This window comes from Magallana gigas, chromosome 10 (genome assembly GCF_963853765.1).
Source record: "Magallana gigas chromosome 10, xbMagGiga1.1, whole genome shotgun sequence".
NCBI classification, from domain to species: Eukaryota; Metazoa; Mollusca; class Bivalvia; order Ostreida; family Ostreidae; genus Magallana; species Magallana gigas.
Window position 1 is genome coordinate 21,453,257 of NC_088862.1, and position 22,097 is coordinate 21,475,353.

The 22,097-nt window shown below is 33.5% G+C and overlaps 2 protein-coding genes across 10 annotated transcripts in view; one reads left to right on the forward strand and one right to left on the reverse strand.

Annotated features, from left to right (window-relative positions):
- The window catches only part of LOC105320671 (uncharacterized), a 41,965-nt gene extending 29,025 nt beyond the window's left edge, over window positions 1-12,940 (reverse strand). The window contains exons 1-13 of one of the 2 annotated variants that reach the window (XM_034453645.2): window positions 12,813-12,940; window positions 11,513-11,630; window positions 11,082-11,208; window positions 10,444-10,622; window positions 9,678-9,826; window positions 9,221-9,339; window positions 8,465-8,573; window positions 8,077-8,244; window positions 7,158-7,276; window positions 5,599-5,719; window positions 4,905-5,002; window positions 4,357-4,425; window positions 2,682-2,732 (exon numbers count right to left, since the gene is read on the reverse strand). In XM_034453645.2, coding sequence (XP_034309536.2) covers window positions 2,682-2,732; window positions 4,357-4,425; window positions 4,905-5,002; window positions 5,599-5,719; window positions 7,158-7,276; window positions 8,077-8,244; window positions 8,465-8,573; window positions 9,221-9,339; window positions 9,678-9,826; window positions 10,444-10,622; window positions 11,082-11,208; window positions 11,513-11,586 — 1,383 coding nt within the window. In that variant the 5' untranslated portion in view covers window positions 11,587-11,630; window positions 12,813-12,940. The remainder of the gene's footprint in view (window positions 1-2,681; window positions 2,733-4,356; window positions 4,426-4,904; window positions 5,003-5,598; window positions 5,720-7,157; window positions 7,277-8,076; window positions 8,245-8,464; window positions 8,574-9,220; window positions 9,340-9,677; window positions 9,827-10,443; window positions 10,623-11,081; window positions 11,209-11,512; window positions 11,631-12,812) is intronic. The other variant, XM_034453646.2, reaches the window with a different exon arrangement.
- LOC105320651 (plexin domain-containing protein 2) overlaps window positions 12,903-22,097 on the forward strand; it is a 43,227-nt gene continuing 34,032 nt past the window's right edge. For all 8 annotated transcript variants that reach the window (XM_066073730.1, XM_066073731.1, XM_066073728.1 and 5 more), the window contains exon 1: window positions 12,903-13,056. In XM_066073730.1, the coding sequence (XP_065929802.1) occupies window positions 12,969-13,056 (88 nt within the window). In that variant the 5' untranslated portion in view covers window positions 12,903-12,968. The remainder of the gene's footprint in view (window positions 13,057-22,097) is intronic.

A 22,097-nucleotide genomic window follows, 5' to 3' on the forward strand; every position in this document is an offset into this window, starting at 1 on the left:
CAAGTTCGAAAAAAAAAGAGGTTTTAGGTTCTAAGGGATGCTTTGACACAATGAAAACTTTGAAGAGATATTTTTTTTTTCAATTTTCTTTTATTATTTTTCTTATTTCCAAAAAATGAATTTATTTTTAAGATTGAACTGTATCAGGAATTTTCAATGGGCCTTTTTAGTATGTACATACAACACAGAACACTTTTTTAATTGGTTATCTAACACCATTTCTCTGTGCGTCATTAAGACACAAGCCATTGTTGAAAGGTTCTGCTTGGAAGCTGGGGGTAATTATTCATGAAAATTAAATTAAGGTAAATAAATTTCATTTAAATAAACTTGAATGTGTAACATTTGCTTCATATTACATTGCAAAAGTATACCAATGATGTTAATTTTGAGTAACAGTAAAATCTTAAATTTTAGAGAACACAAAATGACCATGTCAGTTGACCAACATGTGACCTTGACCGTCACATGACATTAAATTTGTATTTAATATAACCTTGACCCTACATGACACTGACCTTGCATGTGACCTTGACCCTTCATATTCTACTATGATCCTACATTCTTCTGCATGTTTGATACACCATGTACATGCATACCATAAAGAAAAATAAATCCAATTCATTTTCTGAAGAAAAAACCCCATACATTTTCATCCCATGAAATCTACATAGACAAAGATGACGTATCAGTCACAGCCAGCAAAAATCCTTTTAACAACGCAAAGAATGGAAGATCTTGCTTACTAGCATCCCCTCTACAGATGTATAATACAAAATGTCACCTAAAAACAAAAATGAAATATTGGACACTACAAAACCATTTTTGCAACATTAATATGGGTGGATCCTGCATCAATTATCAGTGAACGACACTGTCTACACTACACAAAATGACATCTACTGGTGATCTATACGAAGATAAAACTACTCCAAATCATAGCAAAAATATTTTCACAGTTGCTCATCATGTTGATCCAATAAAAAATCATTTTTTTTTTTTTTTGCTAAGAAAGCACCAAGGGGTAATTAGGGCGCTCTTAAGTCTATGGTCTTCTGCCATCCTTGTGGGTATATAGGGTTACCTCTAACACTTCAGAAATGGATGACTTTGATCCCCCGTTCTACCAATAAAACAATGGCTCTTACTGAAAGCATCTGTGTGGTCCAAGCTAATAAATGAGTTACAATTTTCTAAGCGCATTATAATCACTTATGAATCCCAATAAATTCCACATGAGTGGCACATTTTTTAAGGGGGGGAGTCTTAAATGCTATCAATCAAAAACGATTCTGAAATTTTTTTTTTACGCTGCATACATCTCTGTTTTATTTGTACAACACCTGACAAGGAGAATGGATACTGCTGAAGTGATGCATTTCCATAGGACCACACAGCAATCAGTTTTTTCCCCTTTTTATTTCAAAACATGATTTTTGATATTCTTCCCATTACTTGCTTGCTCAGCAACATGTTACATAAAGCATGTGCATTCAAGACAAGGGAATAACAAATATCCAAGGAGTCGACAAATTCTTTTCAACATTAAAACTCTAAAACAATGTCCCTATATATAAATCATAACTAATACATTAATCAACCTTTGAATTGATCCAAAAGGATAACTGTATAACAAATTATTCTTACTGCAATAAATTTTTATTAATTTATAGGCAAACTCACTGTTTGAAATTTTTACAAATGTTTCAATTTTTCAGGGATTTGAATAAGAGTAAAAATCTATCATGCAAAGAGATCTCCAAACATTAGGGACTCAAAATTCTCACCACATGTTTGATTGAAACAATATCAATTACAATGCTGTTTTTTTTTTTAAGTAACAAATGCCTATCAGACTGCTTAAAAAGTTTTCTATTTATTCCAAGTACATGTATACGTGTAAACATACAAAAACAGTTACTCAAAGAATGTTATCATTCGGAAATGTTAATTTTATAACTAAAAATTCATAAAAGCTATGATAATTGAAGAAATTCACACATAAATTTGTGTCAGCAGGTTACATTAACATAGTTTCTTCAATTTATGTCAGATACAAATGCTTACAACATTCATAACCATGCATGAACCACAAAATAAAGCATTTAATGTTTCAATATTTTCACTCATAAAAATTACACTGGAACTATATTTATATACATGTACATGAAGTGTAATAAATAGAATACACTGTCAAATAGGAAACTTTTTCATCAAACTTTGATCTAATGTTTTTAATTTAAGATATGCATCTGCATGCAAATTCTTCTTATCTAAATATCACAAAAAATCAAAACAATGAAGGGAGCAGTTCTCTACTGAGACAAATTAGATTTCTCCATCCCTTTACACTGGCTGCAAATTTATCAATCTCTTTCTCTTAACTATCTTACATCAAACACAGCATAAGGGAAATAACTCTATTTCTCCTTCACATGAATACCAGTATTAAATTGGGATCTGCTTTAGCCAAATACTGTAATGGTTGAATCCATATGAAGCATCCAACAAATTTAAATACTTGTGCACAATTGACACTGCTTTGTTTGTTACTATGCAGTGACTGTTTCATGTAAATGTTTTACTTCAGGTTTTGTATGAAGGAGCTTTATTTTTTTTCATTTTGATGAGTTCATACGGATAACAGCATGATTAAAATAACATATTTAAAAAATACTGACCTTTTCTTTAGCAGCAGACTCTTCAAACACATCAGCCCATTTGACATGCTTCTGAAAGAGAAGTGTACAAGAATAAATTAAAGGAGCCTCAAATGTGTTCGAAATATCTGTGATCCACTCTTTGAAACAAGCCACAATATAAAATAGTAGTGAAAACTTTGAAGAAAAAAAACCCTCCAACACCCCTACTTATTAAAACAAGCTAAAACTAGCACATGTATACTGTTCAAGTATTTATTAGTTCAAGTACATTTGTAATACATATTTCATTTGAATCTTCCTCTGAATGTTCATTTTAAAGTACACTAATCATAAAACAAATTTTAACCTTACAATAAAGAACACTTTTTGTATCATGTATTGAGTATTATGAACCCTAAAATTAATAGTCTTTTTCTCTTCATGGTAACCTACATCTACACAAAAATTTAAAGTGTTACTGTAAATGTATCACTGTAGATTGGCAAATAATCACGATGGTTTTAATTTCACTATGTTTGCGATTTATTGTTTTTCCGCTAAATTAAACCCATCGTAAATATTAACATAAGTTTTTCAAAAACGTGTTAATGCTAATACTTTGATCAACTGTTTTTTTTTAAGCATGAAATTAAAACCATCGCGATTGGTACTTTTTGATTAATTGTGAAATTTTAACACCGTGGAATTAAAACGACTTACAGTATATTAAGCGTGTAAAATATTTGGCGGAAAATAATTTTGCAATGGGTTAGTGTGGATTTGAAAAAGTGCATCTCTAACTGTCCTTATTTATTGAAACATGATGTTTGACATCTAGCGATGTACTTGATTTTTAGCGGAAGCTGCATTCCACCAAAATCACTAAACAGAATACACAGCCAAATGTAATACAGTTACAGTATATTGAAAACTTTTTCAGTTATCACCTCACAATCAAATGTTTACTGATTGACAGAAAGAAAGACATTCTTATGTTGAGGTCTAATTAAATAACTCTAAAACCATTTGGTACGGTGTATTTCTAATTGATTTCAATTGCTTTTGATAAACACATTCTTATTGTGCAATTTTGCTTACATAAATACATAGCAAGATTATATGATTTAAGGGTAATGTGAAGTTTACCAAAACTACCAGCAAACCGATAGAAAATCGAAATATCCGATAAAGTTTAATATTTTACCTGTCCATGTGACAAATAAGTGTCATGTTCACACTCATCTGTTTGGTTTATACGGAGCGTTTTTGTCCTTTACTCGTAACCTCAAAAACACTTTTATGGAAAGTTTAAATAATGTTTCTTCTTTAGAAGCACTTATCTTGCACTTATAAAGCATCATGTCATTGCCAAGTATAAATAAAGTTGTCTGCAAATTTAAACCACAATGGCAGAAAGGCAGGTAATGGTTGAAATATAGTGAGTTTAATGGCATGACTTGTTCTGCATTTATAGATATGGGTCTAACATGGCCAATTTAATTCAATAAATCGACTGTCACCTCTGGTTCCATAATTTTTTTTTCTGTAAGAAAGATATGCACTGGACAGGATTGCACAAACATACAGATGGACGGACAGACAGACGGACAAGGTGATTTCTTTACACCCTCCCAAACTTTGTTTGCAGAAGTTGCTCTCACAAGCAACCGCTCTGCTAAACAGGCCCCTGATTCGAGTGACATAGAGGACGCACCTGTTCTCCAAGCCTCCTTGAGGGTCCATCCGCCAGAATGCCGTTCTCATTTCTTGGGACTCGCCTCGCCTTAAAAATGAGAAATCACAAACCTTTAAAACCAATCTCTTGGTTGGACAACTTTTATTTGCACTGAAGAAGAAAGTTTTTGAAAAATCCGTGGAACATATTGGAATGGTTGCTCTTTGAAACCTTTCTATGTGTGAACCAAGGTACGGTAAACCAAATTTTGTTTATGTTCCGAGAAAATCTCCACAGGATTACTTTTCTGAAATCACATGGTTGAAAAACATTTCCTGTCTTCAACCTCTTTTAATTTAAGTTTCTTGTACTTTTGTATTATCTGGTTCATATTCTCAACTGCGAAAATAGAAACATTTAATTCTTGCCTAAAGCTTTAGTCAAAACCTAGGATCAGTATTTTACACACACACAAACCAGAATTATGGATTTAAAATCATTTTTCTGTGATATGACATTTTGCAAAAATTAAAGTGTTTTACAGTATGTGAGTTATGTTAGACGCAGGTAGATTTTTTTGTTCTGACCTCACTCTTGGTAGCACTTCTGATGAGGTCCGGCACTGGTCCCTTGGCTGGGGTCCTCCCAAAGGGGAAACTTGTGGGCGCCGGAGAGGAACAGGAGCCTAGGGAGGCGTAATAGAAATGGAGTTTTCATAACAAAGTATCAAAAAATTCAAGGAGATTACATACTGGAAGTTCTTTTAAACATCCTCAACAGCTGTGTGAATTGAAATTGTATGATTTTTTTTTTACATGCAAAAAATGGCAAACCTTGATCTGCATATCAACTTTCCATACCTCATTTACCAAGATTGGTGAGCATGTTCAATATAAATTTTAAGGCACCTACGTGACAAAATTAGTAGTAAAATATCTGAAGAATTATTGTTATTTTTCCACAGAATATTATCTTCTACAAAATGTATTTCAAGTTTTTGTGTGAAGTAAATATTTATATGTGAGGAATTGCTGGCTAGCTCAACAGCACATCAAGCTAAATTTTCCTGTTGAGCTTCAGCAAGTACAGACTGAGATAGTTTAGTATGATCTATAGTGAATGAACACCTGGCCTGCAGGCCATAAAAGTTAGACAAGCTCACTTATGATCTCAGTCTCACTTTCCCACTATCTGTACCTTTGGTAATAGTGAGACTGAGATCAAAAGTGAGCTTGTCTAACTGTTATGGCCCCCAGGCCAGGAGAGAGGTTTTGTTCTCACCTGTGAGGGGCCACCCTTTTCCCGTCCTTGGGCCGGGTCGGCTATACTCGGACAGTCTCACCTGTCCAAACAGTGAGTGGTTCCGAGAACTGGTCATGGCATCGTAAATGGACGGCCGCTCCTGAAAAGAAGTCCAACACTCTTACTTATTACAGTTGTTACTGACTGACTAAGGAAATTTGCTGAATTATGAAATAATTTAAACTTGTGGGGTTCTTTATCCATTGATTGCCAGTTTTTCAAATGTTAGTTAAGATATTGCTTTTTGGATTCATTCTTGTAAAATAATAAGAAAATATTAAAATTTAGAACTCTTGAGGAGGTAACAGACTCCATTTGATATGGCCAAATATTTGTCCCCATTTAATCAAGTTTTAATAGTATCATCGAAAACAAATCTTTATAAAACATAAAACAGAGGATGTCTATCACATTAATCTTGCTATTAGTCATCATTTTTTCAATAGCTGTTTATCTGTGACATCAATTTCCTGTCATTTTTCCCTCATATTTTGCCTTTGAAAGTATAGAGCGCAGGTCTGCTTAGTACAATTTGTACATAATGTTTTTGTTCATATAATAATACACATCATATGTAATAATGGTACTTGAGCAAGCATGCGGTCCATGTTTCCCAGTCAAAAAACACCCATATTTTGCTCCAAAATATTATTTCATCAAATAAATAATATCTTCATGGCGTCATTTCTGCATAATGACATCACTAGGGTGATAACCTTTTACATACTTAATTTCAATACCATTTCCATTATCTGCAACCTTATTTTTAAAGCGCTATATAGAACTCTTATTTTGGGGGAGGCGAGAAATGCATTCAGTATACAGGTGAATATTCGCCCCGTTTTACATGAATAATAATTAATATTTATATTAATGCAAAAATTACACTGGACGAAAATAACCCTGTATACAGTAATACTGCTTGTAGTCCTCTGTGGGTCAGGGTAACCACAACATTAATGACAAGTGAAAACCTATCAATGTGACAGCAAACCAGGTTTTCATTTATGTGAACTGTATCCATAATCTATGTCAATTCCGTATCCAGTGAAATGGAGTACCCTATATGCAATATTTTGCCAAAAAATGACTAAGTTCAAAAGCTGGGTGTTTTTTCATAAATCATTGGAAATCAAAATCCTAGCAATATGCACACCTCTAATATAAATACAATTGATTTGCACAAGAACAACTCCTTATCTTGAAAACTGTAGGAGGAGTTATCTGTACAATGAGGGTACCCTATATATATGCAATATTTTGCCAAAAAATGACTAAGTTCAAAAGCTGGTATTTTTTTCATAAATTATGGAAATCAAAATCCTAGCAATATGCACACCTCTGATATATGTACAATTGATCTGCAAAAAAAGAACAACTTCCTATCTTGAGAACTGTAGGAGGAGTTATCCGTACAATGAGGGTACCCTTTTTGGCAGCCGTCCCCCCGCCCGCCATTTTCACCATTTTAATAACCGGATTTTTCCGTTGGAAAACCCAGTTAAAAACTGAACAACCATAAATATTAATGACACTACCTGTCTTAAGGCATGACCCCCCAGGGTCCTTCTAACAGGGGCAGTAACTCTGACTGGGGTCATTCCATCACTGTTAATGATGCTCTTCAGGGATTGAGGATCAACTTCAAACTCATCATCTACAAACAAAATAAAATCCAAAAATAAATACCTCAAGATTTTGTGATCATTCATGTGCTATTACATCAAATGTTGTTTTGATTGTTGAGATTGCTTAATGAAGGTATCCAAAGTTTGAACGTCAGGGGTTAAGATACAACCAATATCAAATGAGCTTTATGCATATCTTTGCAAGTCAAAAACACTATCAAAAAAAGTTTTTCCGATATCTTGTTCCAACAGTTTAACTATCAATATGCACCATATGAAATATACACAATACACACAATATGCAATAAGCACCAGATGGGTAAACCATTTTTTACCCTAACCTAACATCAATCTATCTAACTCATGGAGACAGAAAAAATAGGTTTTGCCTGCTGTGTAAACAAACCTACTTCTTTCAGAGGTAAAATATAGTTAAACTCACACATAAACAATGTACAAGGGATGAACAAAATCGATTTGTTACAAATGTTATTTATATATTCAAAATGTTTATTTAATTATACATTCTAATAACAAAGATGGATGATACTGAATTTTCTGCAAGCTTGATTTGTTTTAAAGTAATGTTAAAATCAATATAAAGTTGAACTTTGATATCTAAAACACTGATATCTTGAATACAATGGATATGTCAAAGTGATTCGTATCAAAATATATGTTGAAGTGATTTGTAAATCTCAGCCCCTTATTTTTTAAGTTTTTTACCCTCAATATCTCGAATAGTCGGATATCTCTAAGTTTTTAAACAGTCCTATTCTAGTTCGAAATAACGACATTTGACTGCATTTCTAACTCTGCATCAACTGACCAAGTGACTGTGGCTCTATCTCCGCAGACTTTTTGGATTTTTCATGCGGATCCCTGCCCTGTTGGTGAAAACTGTGACCACTTTTGGGGACAGTCTGCTCTCGCTGATGGGGCGGGGCTGGATCTCTGCTGGGCTGGGGCCTCTTTTGTCCAGGACTACTGTCATGTCCTAAAAATTGTAGAATATCATGTCATTGAATATGCAGTTTGATTACCGGTATTTTAAATACAGATCTCCACAATAATGAAAAGTGCTATTTTGAATTAAATTCTGAATTCAGAGTTGAAAATTTGAAGCTCATTACTTGAGATGAATTTAAATTATTTATAACTGTGTACACGTTAAGTATAATTTTGCAGTAAATGTTTGACAAATTCATCTGGCATACGTTTATGCGGATGACTGGCTGTCGTAGTCTTCCCCGTCAATCTTACTGCAGCAAAGGAGTTCCGCGAGCTTGTCATTGCATCATAGATGGACGGCCTCTCCTTAACAAACTGAAACAAAAATATCAAGTTTTCAATACCTTTTTCTATTCTAGAGGGCCAAAAACATATGTATATGGTAACTTATTGAAATTACAAATCAAATTTGAAATAGAGTTTAATATTCTTACTACTAATGAAAATAGTATGAGAGCAACATTGAGCATAAGATGCATCTAATAGTGGTATAACTGTAAATTAGGTTTAAACCCTAGCATTAAATATGCCCCATATTTGCATGCAACCTTTGCTCGCAGATGTCTAATGTCATGAACCAGTTATCTATTTCTCTACATCAAGGGAAATGGATGAAAAGCCTTATAGCTACTGGAAATTAATTGTTTTCAAATGGTCACAGGCTAACTAAAGATGATGTGCAAAAAATCTAGAATACAGCAAATATTATTTACTGGTAAACAAAATAGAGTTATCTGACAATGAAATTTTCTTATTGACTCTGATAATGCTAGAAGATTTCCGAGGGAGATCGAATAATGCTGGTGAATAGTTTTGATGACTATTCACCATGAGCAAATAGCACAGAAATTATAGCACAGAAATTTTTTTTTGGTAAATGTTGTCCACTGGCAGATGAAATATCAAGTTTATTTGACATGATTTAACAGAGAAAAAAATACATAGAGGTATAATATAAGCACCTGTCTGATGACGGCTCCACTGGTGGTCTGTCGTTTGGGGGCGGCCACTCTGACTGGAGTCATTCCCTCACTGTTGATGATGCTGCGTAAGGCCTGGGGGTCAGGCTCGAAGCTTACTTCTATCAATTAATATAAACAACACCAATGAAAATTACATGTACATAGGAAACACTTACCCTTACATAAATATTTCAATACTTATCATTTCTCTTACATCATATCAAAAGTATCAGGATGATTCAATTCTGGTTCATAAAAAACTATTTATAGCCGACTTAGTTATTTTAAAGCAGAGCGAATGCATGCAAGGGTTTCAAAACTATTTCAGGAGTGATTCAACAATTTTTAGGGCATAGGGATAAATTTAACACGTTTGTGATATAATATGAAAACTAATTCTAAAACATTACATCACATTTTTATTTAATATATACAGTCTTCTCAAACTACCACACACCGTCGCTCTCTTTCAGTGCCTTGAGGGGGACCTCTGCTCGTGCACTTCGACTCCGACGCCTGTTGGCCTTGGACGTCTGATCTGGGTCATGCGGAAGGTCTCCCAGGACACGCCTCCGGCCAACATTGGTACAACTTTGACTCCTCTTCCTACAATTTTAGAGAAAATAATGTGGATAAAAAAAAGTTCATTTTGCCATTTCTTAAGATTTGACTGCTTACCATCCATATAAAAATATCTGCATGGTAGAATAAGGTTTATGTGATTTGTCAGTATATTAAATTTGTCCTTACAATTTTATGAACAAGTATGGCATAACTGAGCTCAAAATTTTCAATGAATTGCCTGCAGATGCATGCTATGTATATCAAAATTAGACTTCCCATAGAGTGAAAACTCGGATAAACACCTTGGACCAAAGTAATGTAGCAACATGAATCTTCATATTTCTTATGTATTTAAATAACGGGTATTAAAGATATGTTTTCAACATAACTGCAAGGAGAAACAGCAAATTTACACATGTCCGCTTTTGAAAATCTGGTATTAATTTCCATTAATTTCCGCTTAACTTGTTCTACTGTGATATTTCTATTCAAAGCATTCCAATATATGTAACATTTGAGTAAAACTTCATTGATAACAGAACACTGATGGATCACAGCACTGTGGAAATTAACAAATAGTTATATATTTTTCAGAATTTCAAGAAATGTGGAAAGATGAGTGCAGAGATAACTGTTTTTTTGCAACATGCAACACCTACACATCTCTTCCTGTTGCTGTTGTTGCTCGTCTGGATGCAACCTCACGCTGCGGAAGTCCACGGAGGATTGCATCCAAGGACTTGTGGTTTGCCTCAAAATCGTCGACGGAGAACAGCTGTTTCTTTGCATGCTTTGATGTATCGGGCTTCTTGCTCTTACTGAGGTTAAACTCAGTTGGCTACAAAGAAGCAAAGAAGTTTAAAAGCTGACAAATAAGAAAAGCTTGAACAAGCAGTGTAAAATGTATGCATAACGACACTGCTACTGTTTTGCACAGGGGTTATGAATAATTTTTTTTTGTTATTTACAATGCTTAATGCTAATGCAGAATGGTTGAGAGTATTTTTATAAAATGCACCTGCCTGTCTTTCTTTCCACACCCCCTCCCCCCCCCCCCCCAATTACCATTTATAAATCAGGGTTTTTTGTGTATTGGTAGTAAAGCATTTATAGTTAACCCAGGGATATGATTGGCATAAGGAAAAAAAGGGAGATCAGTCAGTTGAGGGTCTGCACTACTCAAAAATAATCATTTTGACTTTAAAATCAGCTTAAATCATCATTTCCACCAATAAAATCACATCCCTGTTAACTCTTTTAAAAACTCATTATGTCTGTGGGAAAGAAATAAAGTTACCATTGTCTGTGGCTTCTTCTGACAAACTTTGCCCTCCTCCAGCTTCTTCTGCCATCTTTCATGGAGTTTCCCAAAGTCGGGCACTGCCTTAGTCTTCTTCTCCCCATGCACATACTGGGGGATTTTACTGCAAAAACACAACAGTAAGAGATAAACAACACCATAAAATATCATTCACAAAATGTTTCTCAGCCAATCAAATGCAACTATGAATGTTTTATCTTCATGATCTTAAAACTTTAAGATATTGCTGAGCTTATATATGGCTCAGCCTCAGACTTACAGCAGTTGATTGTTTAAATCTGGCAGGGACATTGAAAGGCCCCTATCCTGTCCGTATTCAAAACTAGTGAGGTGGGCGAATTACCTTTGATTTCTATTGTGAGGTGGGCAAATTACCTTTGATTTCTATTGTGAGGTGGGCAAATTACCTTTGCATTCGGCCAGTGGTCTTAGTGGTCTGTCTGGCTGATACCGAGTCTGTTCTGACAGATGTTCTCTTCATGGTAACAAATCTTCAAACACACAGGTTTAAAATGGAAAACCTGTCTGAGAGAATATTACATTTAAGGAAAGTAATTAATTGAATTCATGTCTTTTATATATTTATGGCACAGAATCAAATCCAAAATTCTTCGTAATGATGTACATGCATTTTTGAAATCACATCATATGTGACAATCATGACCACTTTGTATGGCAGTTTAATATTCCCATTTGGTGGTGATACTGTACAATGTACCCCAACCTACTAAATCGAAGTCAAACTTTCATGTCTTTGTTCATCATTTTTGAGGTAAAGGGCGCCTGGCATCATGTATATTGTAGTCTGTCCCAAAAAATTTATGCTGCGCATTTAGACGATTTTTGATAAAAATACACATACCTGTGAAAGAAGTGCAATTGAAATCGATGAAAGGGAAAATTTCCCTCGTAAAAATTCACAGGAATGAAAACAGATTTCCTACGGAGATTCATAGTGGAGAATGTTGACATCTTTTCTCCATTTGAAAGTCACTTGGAATACCTCGCACAATTTTTTAACGTTATCATCTAGACTTGATTATGGCTGATGCAATGCAAAATCCCCGTAGCCTTTCTATTCTTCGCCTTGTTTTGAAACCTGACAAGCTAGAGGGGGTGTTTCAGAAGGGAAATCTTGGGATTTTTTCATACTATTGAATGAAAATAGTCCAAATCAAGAGGTATTTAAAAATATCAAATAATTTAAGAAAATATACGGCAAAAATATCATGGGACAGACTATAACAAGGTTTGACGCTTGTTTGGTAGGAGAAGAAGGATACCATACACAGGCACTGGAAGTTATTGTAAATATACCGTATGTGCATGTATAAAACATGCACATACTACAATTTTTCCAGTGCCCAAGATACCATATAGGTGATTGATTACCAAATGAAGACAACAAGGTGGGTGGAGATAATTCATGGCTGTTACACTTACCCAACACTATAGGAATCACAAGGTCACTAACACAAGACACTGAAAAAATTCTTGGTGTAAAAATTTGTTCTCATGCATTAAAATGCACAAATTGCCCCATCATACACATGTTTACATGTCACAGAACTTTAAGCCAAAATTTTGATATTTTGAAAGAATGTTAAGATCATTAGAACTGGGAAATAGTTTAATAAGTTTAAATGTTCTCATTAAACATTATCTTATATCGAAAAACAATACATTCATAGGTTTAAAAATATTTACATTTTTCAGCATCTAACATCGTAGTTGAATTTCCCATACGCTCGCCTTGTTGATTCTGTTTGACCAATAGGATCTCTTGTCTCATTCGTCTAAATTTGGTAGATCTCGAGGGAAATCTCCAGCACAACGAGATTTCGTTAAAACATCACAAACAACATGGCGACTATACTAAGTGTTCTACTGAAATTTGTAGTATTAGTCGCATTTTTTATATGTTCATGTGTGAAATTAACTTATTCTGAAGGTAAGTACTTTTTATCCTACCAATTTTTGAACGTTTTTAAATATTTAAAAGCAAAGTTTTTCTTAATCGGCAAATTCCGCATTTCACCTGGTGATTCTCACCTGAAATTTATGTAATGATTAGGTATGCATGGTTATTGATGCGGAAATTGATGCTGTTCTGTCATTATGTTGACCACTCGGAAAGAAAGAGAACTTTATTAATAGCATTTACTTTTATCCATGTATGTAGGGATTTTTACATGAATTTAATCTGTGTACACGGCGTATGATAAAAAAAAACTTCACTTGAATTTTCTCGATTGAGAAAAACTGAAATTTGAAACTTGGTTGGTGATTTGTTTTCTTTTAAAGATAATGACAGAGTGTTGAATTTCGAATAATCGTCTATTCATTGCATGATTCATAATAGTTTAGGGTATATAATTTTTATCCACAATGCGTCTTCTTTATACCTTTAAAAAATTCAATGTTTTATAAGATCAGCTGATCTGGTTATTGTGCTTGGTATGCCAAACAGGTATTTTCTACGTTTTACATTAAGTCATCAGTAAAATCACTTCACTTTAAGGCTTAAGCTTAAGCACTTCTAGTTCACATAAAAAAATAAAAAGTTTCCATAGATATGATTACATGTGAAAATATGTAAAATGGTCTCCCTAATTAATTGACCATTCGCCAAATAGACTATTTACTAAAAATTCTATTTATCTATAGTAACATAAGAGGTTATTTATCAAAAATACATCTGACATTACTTTATTGCCGTTATACGTATAGCTAAAATCAATATCATTTTGTATGTTTGGCAGACTCTGTTTCAGCTTTACTAACAGGATAATATATTTATCAAGTCCCAAGAGACGAAGAGTGAAATGAAAACAAACTGCACAAAGTAATAGATTTTTTTCTATGAAATTAAGGAAATGGAGTTCATGCAGTAAGTTAGCCAGCCACCACCCCCCCCCCCCCCCAAATGCTTTAGCCTAGCCCCCCTCCCCCCTTCAAATGCTATAACACTTTTTGATTTTGTAAATCTTTGAGAAAGATAGGAGTATTATCTCAGAAAAATTCCCATCTTTAAAAAAAATTGTCTTCCTGATATACAATTTCTAAAGAATTGCATAATCATTTTTGGTGATCCTTGCTCTTAAATTAGATTTTAAAGAGACGGGTAATACCCTATATGTAAAATGCAAACACCAATTCCAAAGAAGGAACTATTTGAAATCCATTTACTGTATTTGTTTTTTTCATAGACCAATGACCATTGAGGTTAACATTCAAAACTTGGCAAAGCATACTAAAATGATTTCGAAATCAATATGAACCTGATATTTAACCTCTATTTAATATTCATCCACTTTCTTGTTTGGTGACAATTTTTTACTCAGTGAGTCATTTTATATACACAGTGATAGTTTTCAATTAACTATTCAATTAATGCAACTCGAATCTTGTGGGGCGTTATTAAATTTTCCATGTACATGTAGTGTATGAATGTGTTGAATTTTATACATGTTATAAGTACAAGTTTATTAATAAGTACAAATTTGGTACACACTACCATGATTACGTAAAATGGTTTAACATTGACTTATGCATGCATGTTTAAATTGATGGTGATATATATGTAAACTCCAGTCATGAGTTGTTATTAAGGATATCCTGTCCTCTCAGATGACAGAATGAATTACTGGCATAAGCAGTTTAACTTATCCCTGATGAGTTATAAGGAAACTTGAGTCAACATTGACTCTTGCAAATAGGGTGGACCTCTATGTCGTAGTTAGGTGACCTAAGTTAGTGTTTTCTTACCCGGCCTCTCCCCTGTTTTTGAGGACTCAATGTCCTTCTAACATTCAGTTGAGGTTTTCCTGTCGGTGTGCTGTAACAATTCATATAGTAAAACTATGAAATTAGTGGACCCCAAAATTCTTGGAATATCCATGCATTTGATATGTACCATGTTGGGGTCCTTTTTACACAAACTTGACAAAGAAACAATGGTGAGGATATAATCAACCCTCTTTGACACAACTTTCCTAATTCTAGTGTTTTAGCTAACAATGGAATTTTTTTTCAAATTTGTAAGCCACATGAAGATTTAAAGTACAGGAGAAACTGTAATTTCAAATTCCATTTGAATTTGAAAATGGTTTTACCGTTTAAATTAAAATAATTGGTATATTTGACATTTTAATGGTGGTTAATGTAGCATTGATATAGAACCAAAAAGAAAATCTAAGAATTTATCCACCCACATATTTCAAGTAACGCTGCTTATTAATAGCATTTGGTCTGATAATTTGATAGCCTGCCATAATTTGAGACAACATTATGTGTGTATTTAATAATATATGACCAGGATGTGAGATAAGACTGAAAGGCATTGATTTTCATAATGACCAGATAATCCATTTGATTCCATGCAATTAGAATCTGTTTGCTGTACAATTTGTTTTGGTTTCACACAGAGCCTGTTTACTTTATACACATCTGGTACATGTACATGATTTATCACCTTATGACCAGGCTGTGAAGTTATGTAATTATATTAAATATGAACCTAAAGACCAGTTATAGATGTAGATCCTGAGCTTGAACCATTCTCCTGTACAATGTTCACTCCATGTTACTATTGTTTCATCTCTTGTAAACATGTAGACATGTTTGACCTCGTCTTCACACTTAGTCCTTAATTAATATGACAAGTCAGGCATATTATTTAAAAGAAAAAAAAATTGTTCCTCTCTCTCTTGAAATCAGGCAGATGTTGATTCATAGGACTCAGCAGTGCATTACACTGATTACAGACACCATTTAATTTACATTATAAAATCTATTTTAGATTCAAATGTTGGCCATGCTTTTTTTATATCATTATGTTCAGAAGTGTTATTTTTTGTCATTTTTTGTGTGTGTGCATATTACCTAAGCTAGTTTTATAGATTGCTGCATTTGGACTCTTATCAGGATCCAGATCTTGATCGTTCTTTATGAAAAAACTGATAAAAGCAAGGCATGTGTCCAGAAGGAAATTATAGAGAGCAAGAAACAGACAACTGGCTAGAGGTCATAAGCAAACAAATTTCATTTGTGGTCGAACATTCTTTCAGAAAATCAGGTAATATTCAGTAGTCATTAAGTGTCAACAGACGCAAGAGCAGTGACCTTCTACGCAAATTATAGAAACATTGAATATTTAACGGAAAGATTTTTGGATGCGACGTTGCATGCAAATTAGATTTGTAAAAAAAAATTTAAAAAAAATTTGATGTTCCAAAAGGAGATGAACCTTGTTTGTTTGGATATTATTATTTTAATTAATAACCATACCAGCCTGGAGGGAGTGAGTTGAAGCATTTAGTGAAATTTGTTTAGGTGTCCATCGGTTCAGGTGACAGACATGTGCCATCTATCAAATTACGGCCTGTTTGATGTCGCATTGCTTGGCTGCATATTTGTTGATGAATAAGACCTTTTTGTGTAGCCCTTCTCTTTTTCTTTTTTTTCCTTTTTAAATCTTAATTCCTTCCATATTCTGTATACCTACATTGAGCTGTGTAAGATTTCCTATTGGGCAACACCAATATAATTTCTTGTTTGTCGGACCCCGCGCTCGTATTTAAATGAAAGTATAGAAATAATGAAATAAATATTAATAATTCCCTGCATCAAGAAAATTCTGCTCTGTTTTCTGTTTTATTTCCACTCTATTTTTTGCATAGATAGTTTTAATTTATAAATCAGAAACAAGTAGAATATAATTGTCTGCTCAAATTTATTAATGTACCGCCTAAAATTTTTCGCCACAAAAATAATAATTTTATTATTTAATCGCTTGCCCGCTCATACACCTTTTCACTGAATGTCCGACAAACAAGAAATTTTTTTGGTGTGGCCTTGTAAATTTTTTCCCTCTACATTTTGTATAGACATCGTTGGGGCATTTATGTTAAAATTAATGTATGTGTGCTTCAAAAGTATAATGCATAGTCTGCAGAAAGTAATGGATAGTACATAGGGACACATCACTAACTAGGGGGATTAATAATTCATACCTATTTAAGTTGGCGGTGAGCTTGAAATAAGGTCAGGTTTCAAGCTACTTCTGGGAAATACAAAGGCTGTCGCAGACGCATTATTTGCATAAAATGCGAATTTTCTTTTTCTTTGTAAATCTGGCGTAATAAAAAATATATTTTTTATAATTTTAGACCCAACTTGAAAAAAAAAAATGTGATTCCTAAAATTATCAGAGTATATACTTAGAAATTTTTACTTGCTTGTTAATTTCAATATTAATTAGTTTAAAAGGCCTAGGACTTAAAGTGCTGAAAAGAGTTTTATGACAAATAAACAGATCAGCAATATTTTCATTGAAGAAGAATTGAATATTGAAAAATTTAAACCTCCAGGGGCTTAAATTGAATTATACAATGCAGATTACTGGTGGACACATTGTAGATTTGCCTAGAAGTGAAATACTGAGATAATATGTTTACATTTTGCCCAGGAAGGGTTGTCAAATGTATCAAAGCATTAAATCATGCAGTCTTCCTAACATGCGAATGATACTTGTATGTACATTATACAGATGAAGTTTTAAGGAAGTTCTATGTCCATAATAATATTGTTTCTTCCTTACTTAGTACTCTTAGACTACTTTAGTATATTGTACAACAAAGGTTATTAAATCTTCCCATTGGCAATAATGTAATTTAACAACCAATTTTTTCTTCTTCAAAAGATTCCCCCCCCCCCCCCCCCAACCACACACAAACACACATAAATCACAGAGTTTACAGTTTATTGTTCATTTCAATGATATATTTGCTTTGTTTATCATTTTGTTTATTTGTCGAGTACCATACAGTGAGATAAGGCAAGCTCCTGTTCTGGTATTAGCTCTTCATTAACTGCTGCATGGCAGTAACCATATAACTTGATAACTGCGACAATTAGCAGTACAGGCAGAGAGAAAAAGCACTGCTAGCATATGAATGAAATGCATCTCAGAAATGCATGGAGCTGCAACATCGCACGCAAGCCCAGCATCTGAATCTTGGCAATCAGATGTATTGTTTTACACACAAATCTGGCCTTCTCGGTGAGGGAGGGCCAGATGGGCTTATTTTCTGGAAACATTGTTGTATTTTGAGAAAATACAATATGCAACGCGAGATCTACCAAGTGTTGCTTGTCAGATGATTCCTGATAGGTTTAACTGTGGAAGACAGATCTTCTTCTTTTGACGAAGCCTATAGGAAGATTGTTAGAGTCTTGAAGACAGGGCTGGCAGGAATTTGTTGTGTTTACAAACAATCAGCAAGCGTTTGTGTGAGTTGTGTCAGAATTGGGGGAGGTTGGGGAACGGAGTGGGGGGGGGGGGGGTGAGGTTTAGAAAAAGTGATTCACATTAAAATAAAAAGGGGTTAACAGGGAGAGCAGGCAATGGAAGCAGGGAGGAATGAATTCCTAAACACTCTAGAGGTTGATTAAAGAATGGACTGGCTTTTGTCAAACTTGAGTAGGGTGATATGTCTGTAATCGTTCTTAACAGGCCACACCCTCTCAGCTTCATGATATGTTTATGCTAGATTGGTAAGCTGGTGGTTAGGTTGTTTGGAGTTGAAACAGAGAGCGTTGAAATATTGGGAAAAAGTTCTTGAATAAGTAAATAGAGTTCTGGTAACATTTATCACTTTTTGTTGCATATCTATTATATTTTATTAATCATTAATTCATTATATAAAATGACTGCTTTATCAGACTTAGTACTGCCAGTAATCAGTAGTAAATAGTTTGAAATTATTTTTTGGTACATATAACTAACATGCTAACACAAATATTAGATGCAAAAATTTTGAGCCTGTGAAATGGCAAAAGAGAACTAGTTTATCCATATATTATACATGTATCACAAAATCAAATACTAAAGCTGAATAAGTGAATAATAAGTGAATAAGGGTTGGAGTCTGAAAAAAATAAGATGATCAAAGCATGAAAATAAGCGCACAAAAACAAAATCAAATGCAAAATCTGAACCAATGAGTGGGCTATCTAAATGAAAGGATCAAAATTAACTCATGCATAGACTCGAGAATGAGTTTTCTTTTTTCATATTGGGCTTGCCCAAGTGGTCACGCTGTCAACAAATTATGTAAGGCGATTAGGTACGTGTTCTATATTTTGAACCAATAACTGGTGCGTATGCAAAGTCACCTGATTTTAATCAGAAAACTAAATGTATTTATTATTGGCTAAGCTGTTATTATGTTTTTTACTTTTCATACAACACAAGAATGAAATTTGGCATTTAAAAGCTTGGTCTGTTAAGAAATTGAAAGGAAATAAACTTTTAAGAGTTTGACACAGTTTTACAACCTTCGAGCTCGTCTATATTGAACAGGGTGGAAATGATCCCGATGTGACGCATTTAATTTTACGCATGAATGAGTTGTTTTCAAGGGTGGTGACGGTGTTCATTATATTAAACATCACGTTTTCTTTTTTGAATTGACTAAAATACGCCCAAAACAGGTTGTTGCCATATATTACACTAAATAAATAAATAAAAATAGATTATTACTGGGATATCGTATTACTGTAACGAGAGAACAGAGATGAAACACAATGCTATACATTACTCTGACTGGAAAAACATTTTTTTTTTTTAAACAAAATACATTTATGTAAATGTAATAAGCATCTCAGTTTCTTTATGGAGTTGGTAATTTAATATACGGTACTCATAAATTAACAGGTTGTAGCAATATACATGTACTGGTAATTAGTTTTTGTGATTAAAAATAGATCATTATTTGGTTAGAATATTGTACTACGTCCTGTACATATTGAGAATGATACTTTGCCTGACTTGCAATATCAATGTAAATGCCTATACTATTCCTGTGTGTTCTAGCTGCTTGTCTTTTAGCTTGGAGATGACAATGAGTAGTGATTATGAGAGTTGGTGTGTTGTTAGGTCTGTTGGCATGTCAACATTTCTTTTCTCTTCATCTCCCTCTCTGTCTGTAACTTTTCATTTAAGTCTTTTAGGTTTACTTACATTGACTTCATAAGGTAAAGTGAAAGATTATTTAGGTTCAGATTTCAATGTCAGGGTCAAGATTATTGTTCAAAATTTCTTTTCACTGATACACATGTTGTTACTTTGTTAATACTTTCTACATTTTTGTAATTTTTCTCATTTTATATCTACAGCACATGCATAAATCATCCCAATTCGTTTATTTTTTATTTCCAAGTTTGTCTATGCATGGTTATTTTATGAACAATCAAAACATTTTCAATTGTACATGCCCCCCCCCCCCCCCCCCCAAAAAAAAAGAAAAAAAATATCTTTGTGCTTACATGTTTAACTTTTCAACAAGGGATCCCTTTAAATTAAGCTAGTTTATAGATTTGAGAACTTGTTCCTTGATCGATTGTTACAGCAAAGCAATATGATTGGTACTGTACTAAAGTGCAAACAAGAAATCTGCACATAACTCTGCGTTTTAAAAGTTTGATAAATCATTTCAGTTTTTGATTTTCAAATTCACGTATCATTTGATTCATTTCTAAATTATGTCCCTATGTTAATATCAAATTCAAAATGGAATGCGTAATTTAAAACAGGCTACTACAGTTCTTTCACAAAAAGAAGAGACAATATTTTAATTTTAGTACAGATTTAATTTATTTTACAGGCAATATATATGTAAATGAGTGATAGAGTAAGCCAAGGAGCATTACTGTTGCCCTTACTTTTAACACATACCAGCTAGTACATACTCTCCATACACAAGTGACTCATTGTGATAATTAATTTAGTACACTGTCAGCCTGTTTATTACTCCAACATCTAGAACTGTGACACTGCCAGCTGTCTAAGATGTCTGGCCGGCTTAATGATTTGAGTCGCACAATTAGACAGTTAGTTGGGTTTTTTTTTTCTTAAAAGATTTAATCAGGGCAAAACGTTCTGAAGAAAGACATTTAATATATGATTATACATGTATAAATCTACAGAGATTTTAGGATGCTTTTAATTTTGAAGCTTGATTTGTGAAGAAGATTTTTTTACCAAGAAGAAAAAATCTGAGTTTGAAAATTAAGATGTAATTACAGGTCATAATGAAAAGTAAACCTATTCCATAAGTCATATGGAGAAGAGAGAGAGAGAAAGAGAGAGAGAGAGAGAGAGAGAGAATGATATTTCTGCATGTACCATACATGTGTAAGGAATGTTCAGATAATGTACATGTACATGTATAACAAATATCAGTGTTAAGTCCAAGGGACACATGCTTTATCATTCTACATGGTCGCTGTCGGTAAAAAATGTCCATTGGAGCAAGTGGAAAAAATGAGGGTCACTTAGGATTCTAGCGTTATAGGCATTCTCTCCGTCATCTTAACATGACACCCTTTCTCTTACAAGATTCAGGGTGGGATGAATTTTTCTCATTATTAAAACTTTTAACCGCTTATTTAAACTGCATGTTTTTTTTATGACTGAATAACTTCATGCAATTATTGTATCTCTTGTAATTATTTATTCTAAGTAGTCCATTATTTTTGTATAGTCATACAATGATGTATATATATCAAGCTGATAATGGTAGCATTAAGCAAGGTTATATAGATGAAAAATCAAGATTTTAGGCCTGTTAAAGTTGGTTTAGGACATTTGTTGAATTAATGTGGATTAAAATACCAGTACCTTATGATTAAAATTCTTTTATCCGTTTAGAATTTACAAATTTTACAATATTTATCCAAAAATTAGCTTTGAAAAGTATTTGGAAAGTTAAAAATTGTAAAAACCCCCAGCGGGATTTGCACTCATGACTTACAGATTTGTAGTTACGCTGTTAGGTGACAATAAGAAAAGAACGATAAGAAACTACTTATATAATTACACTTGGTTTTGTTGTTTATTTCTATGAACAATACGTCACAACATGGAAGTGTCTCATACCACCTTAAAATTAGCGAAGACCAGTTGTAAAGTTCATTTCATTCTATGAT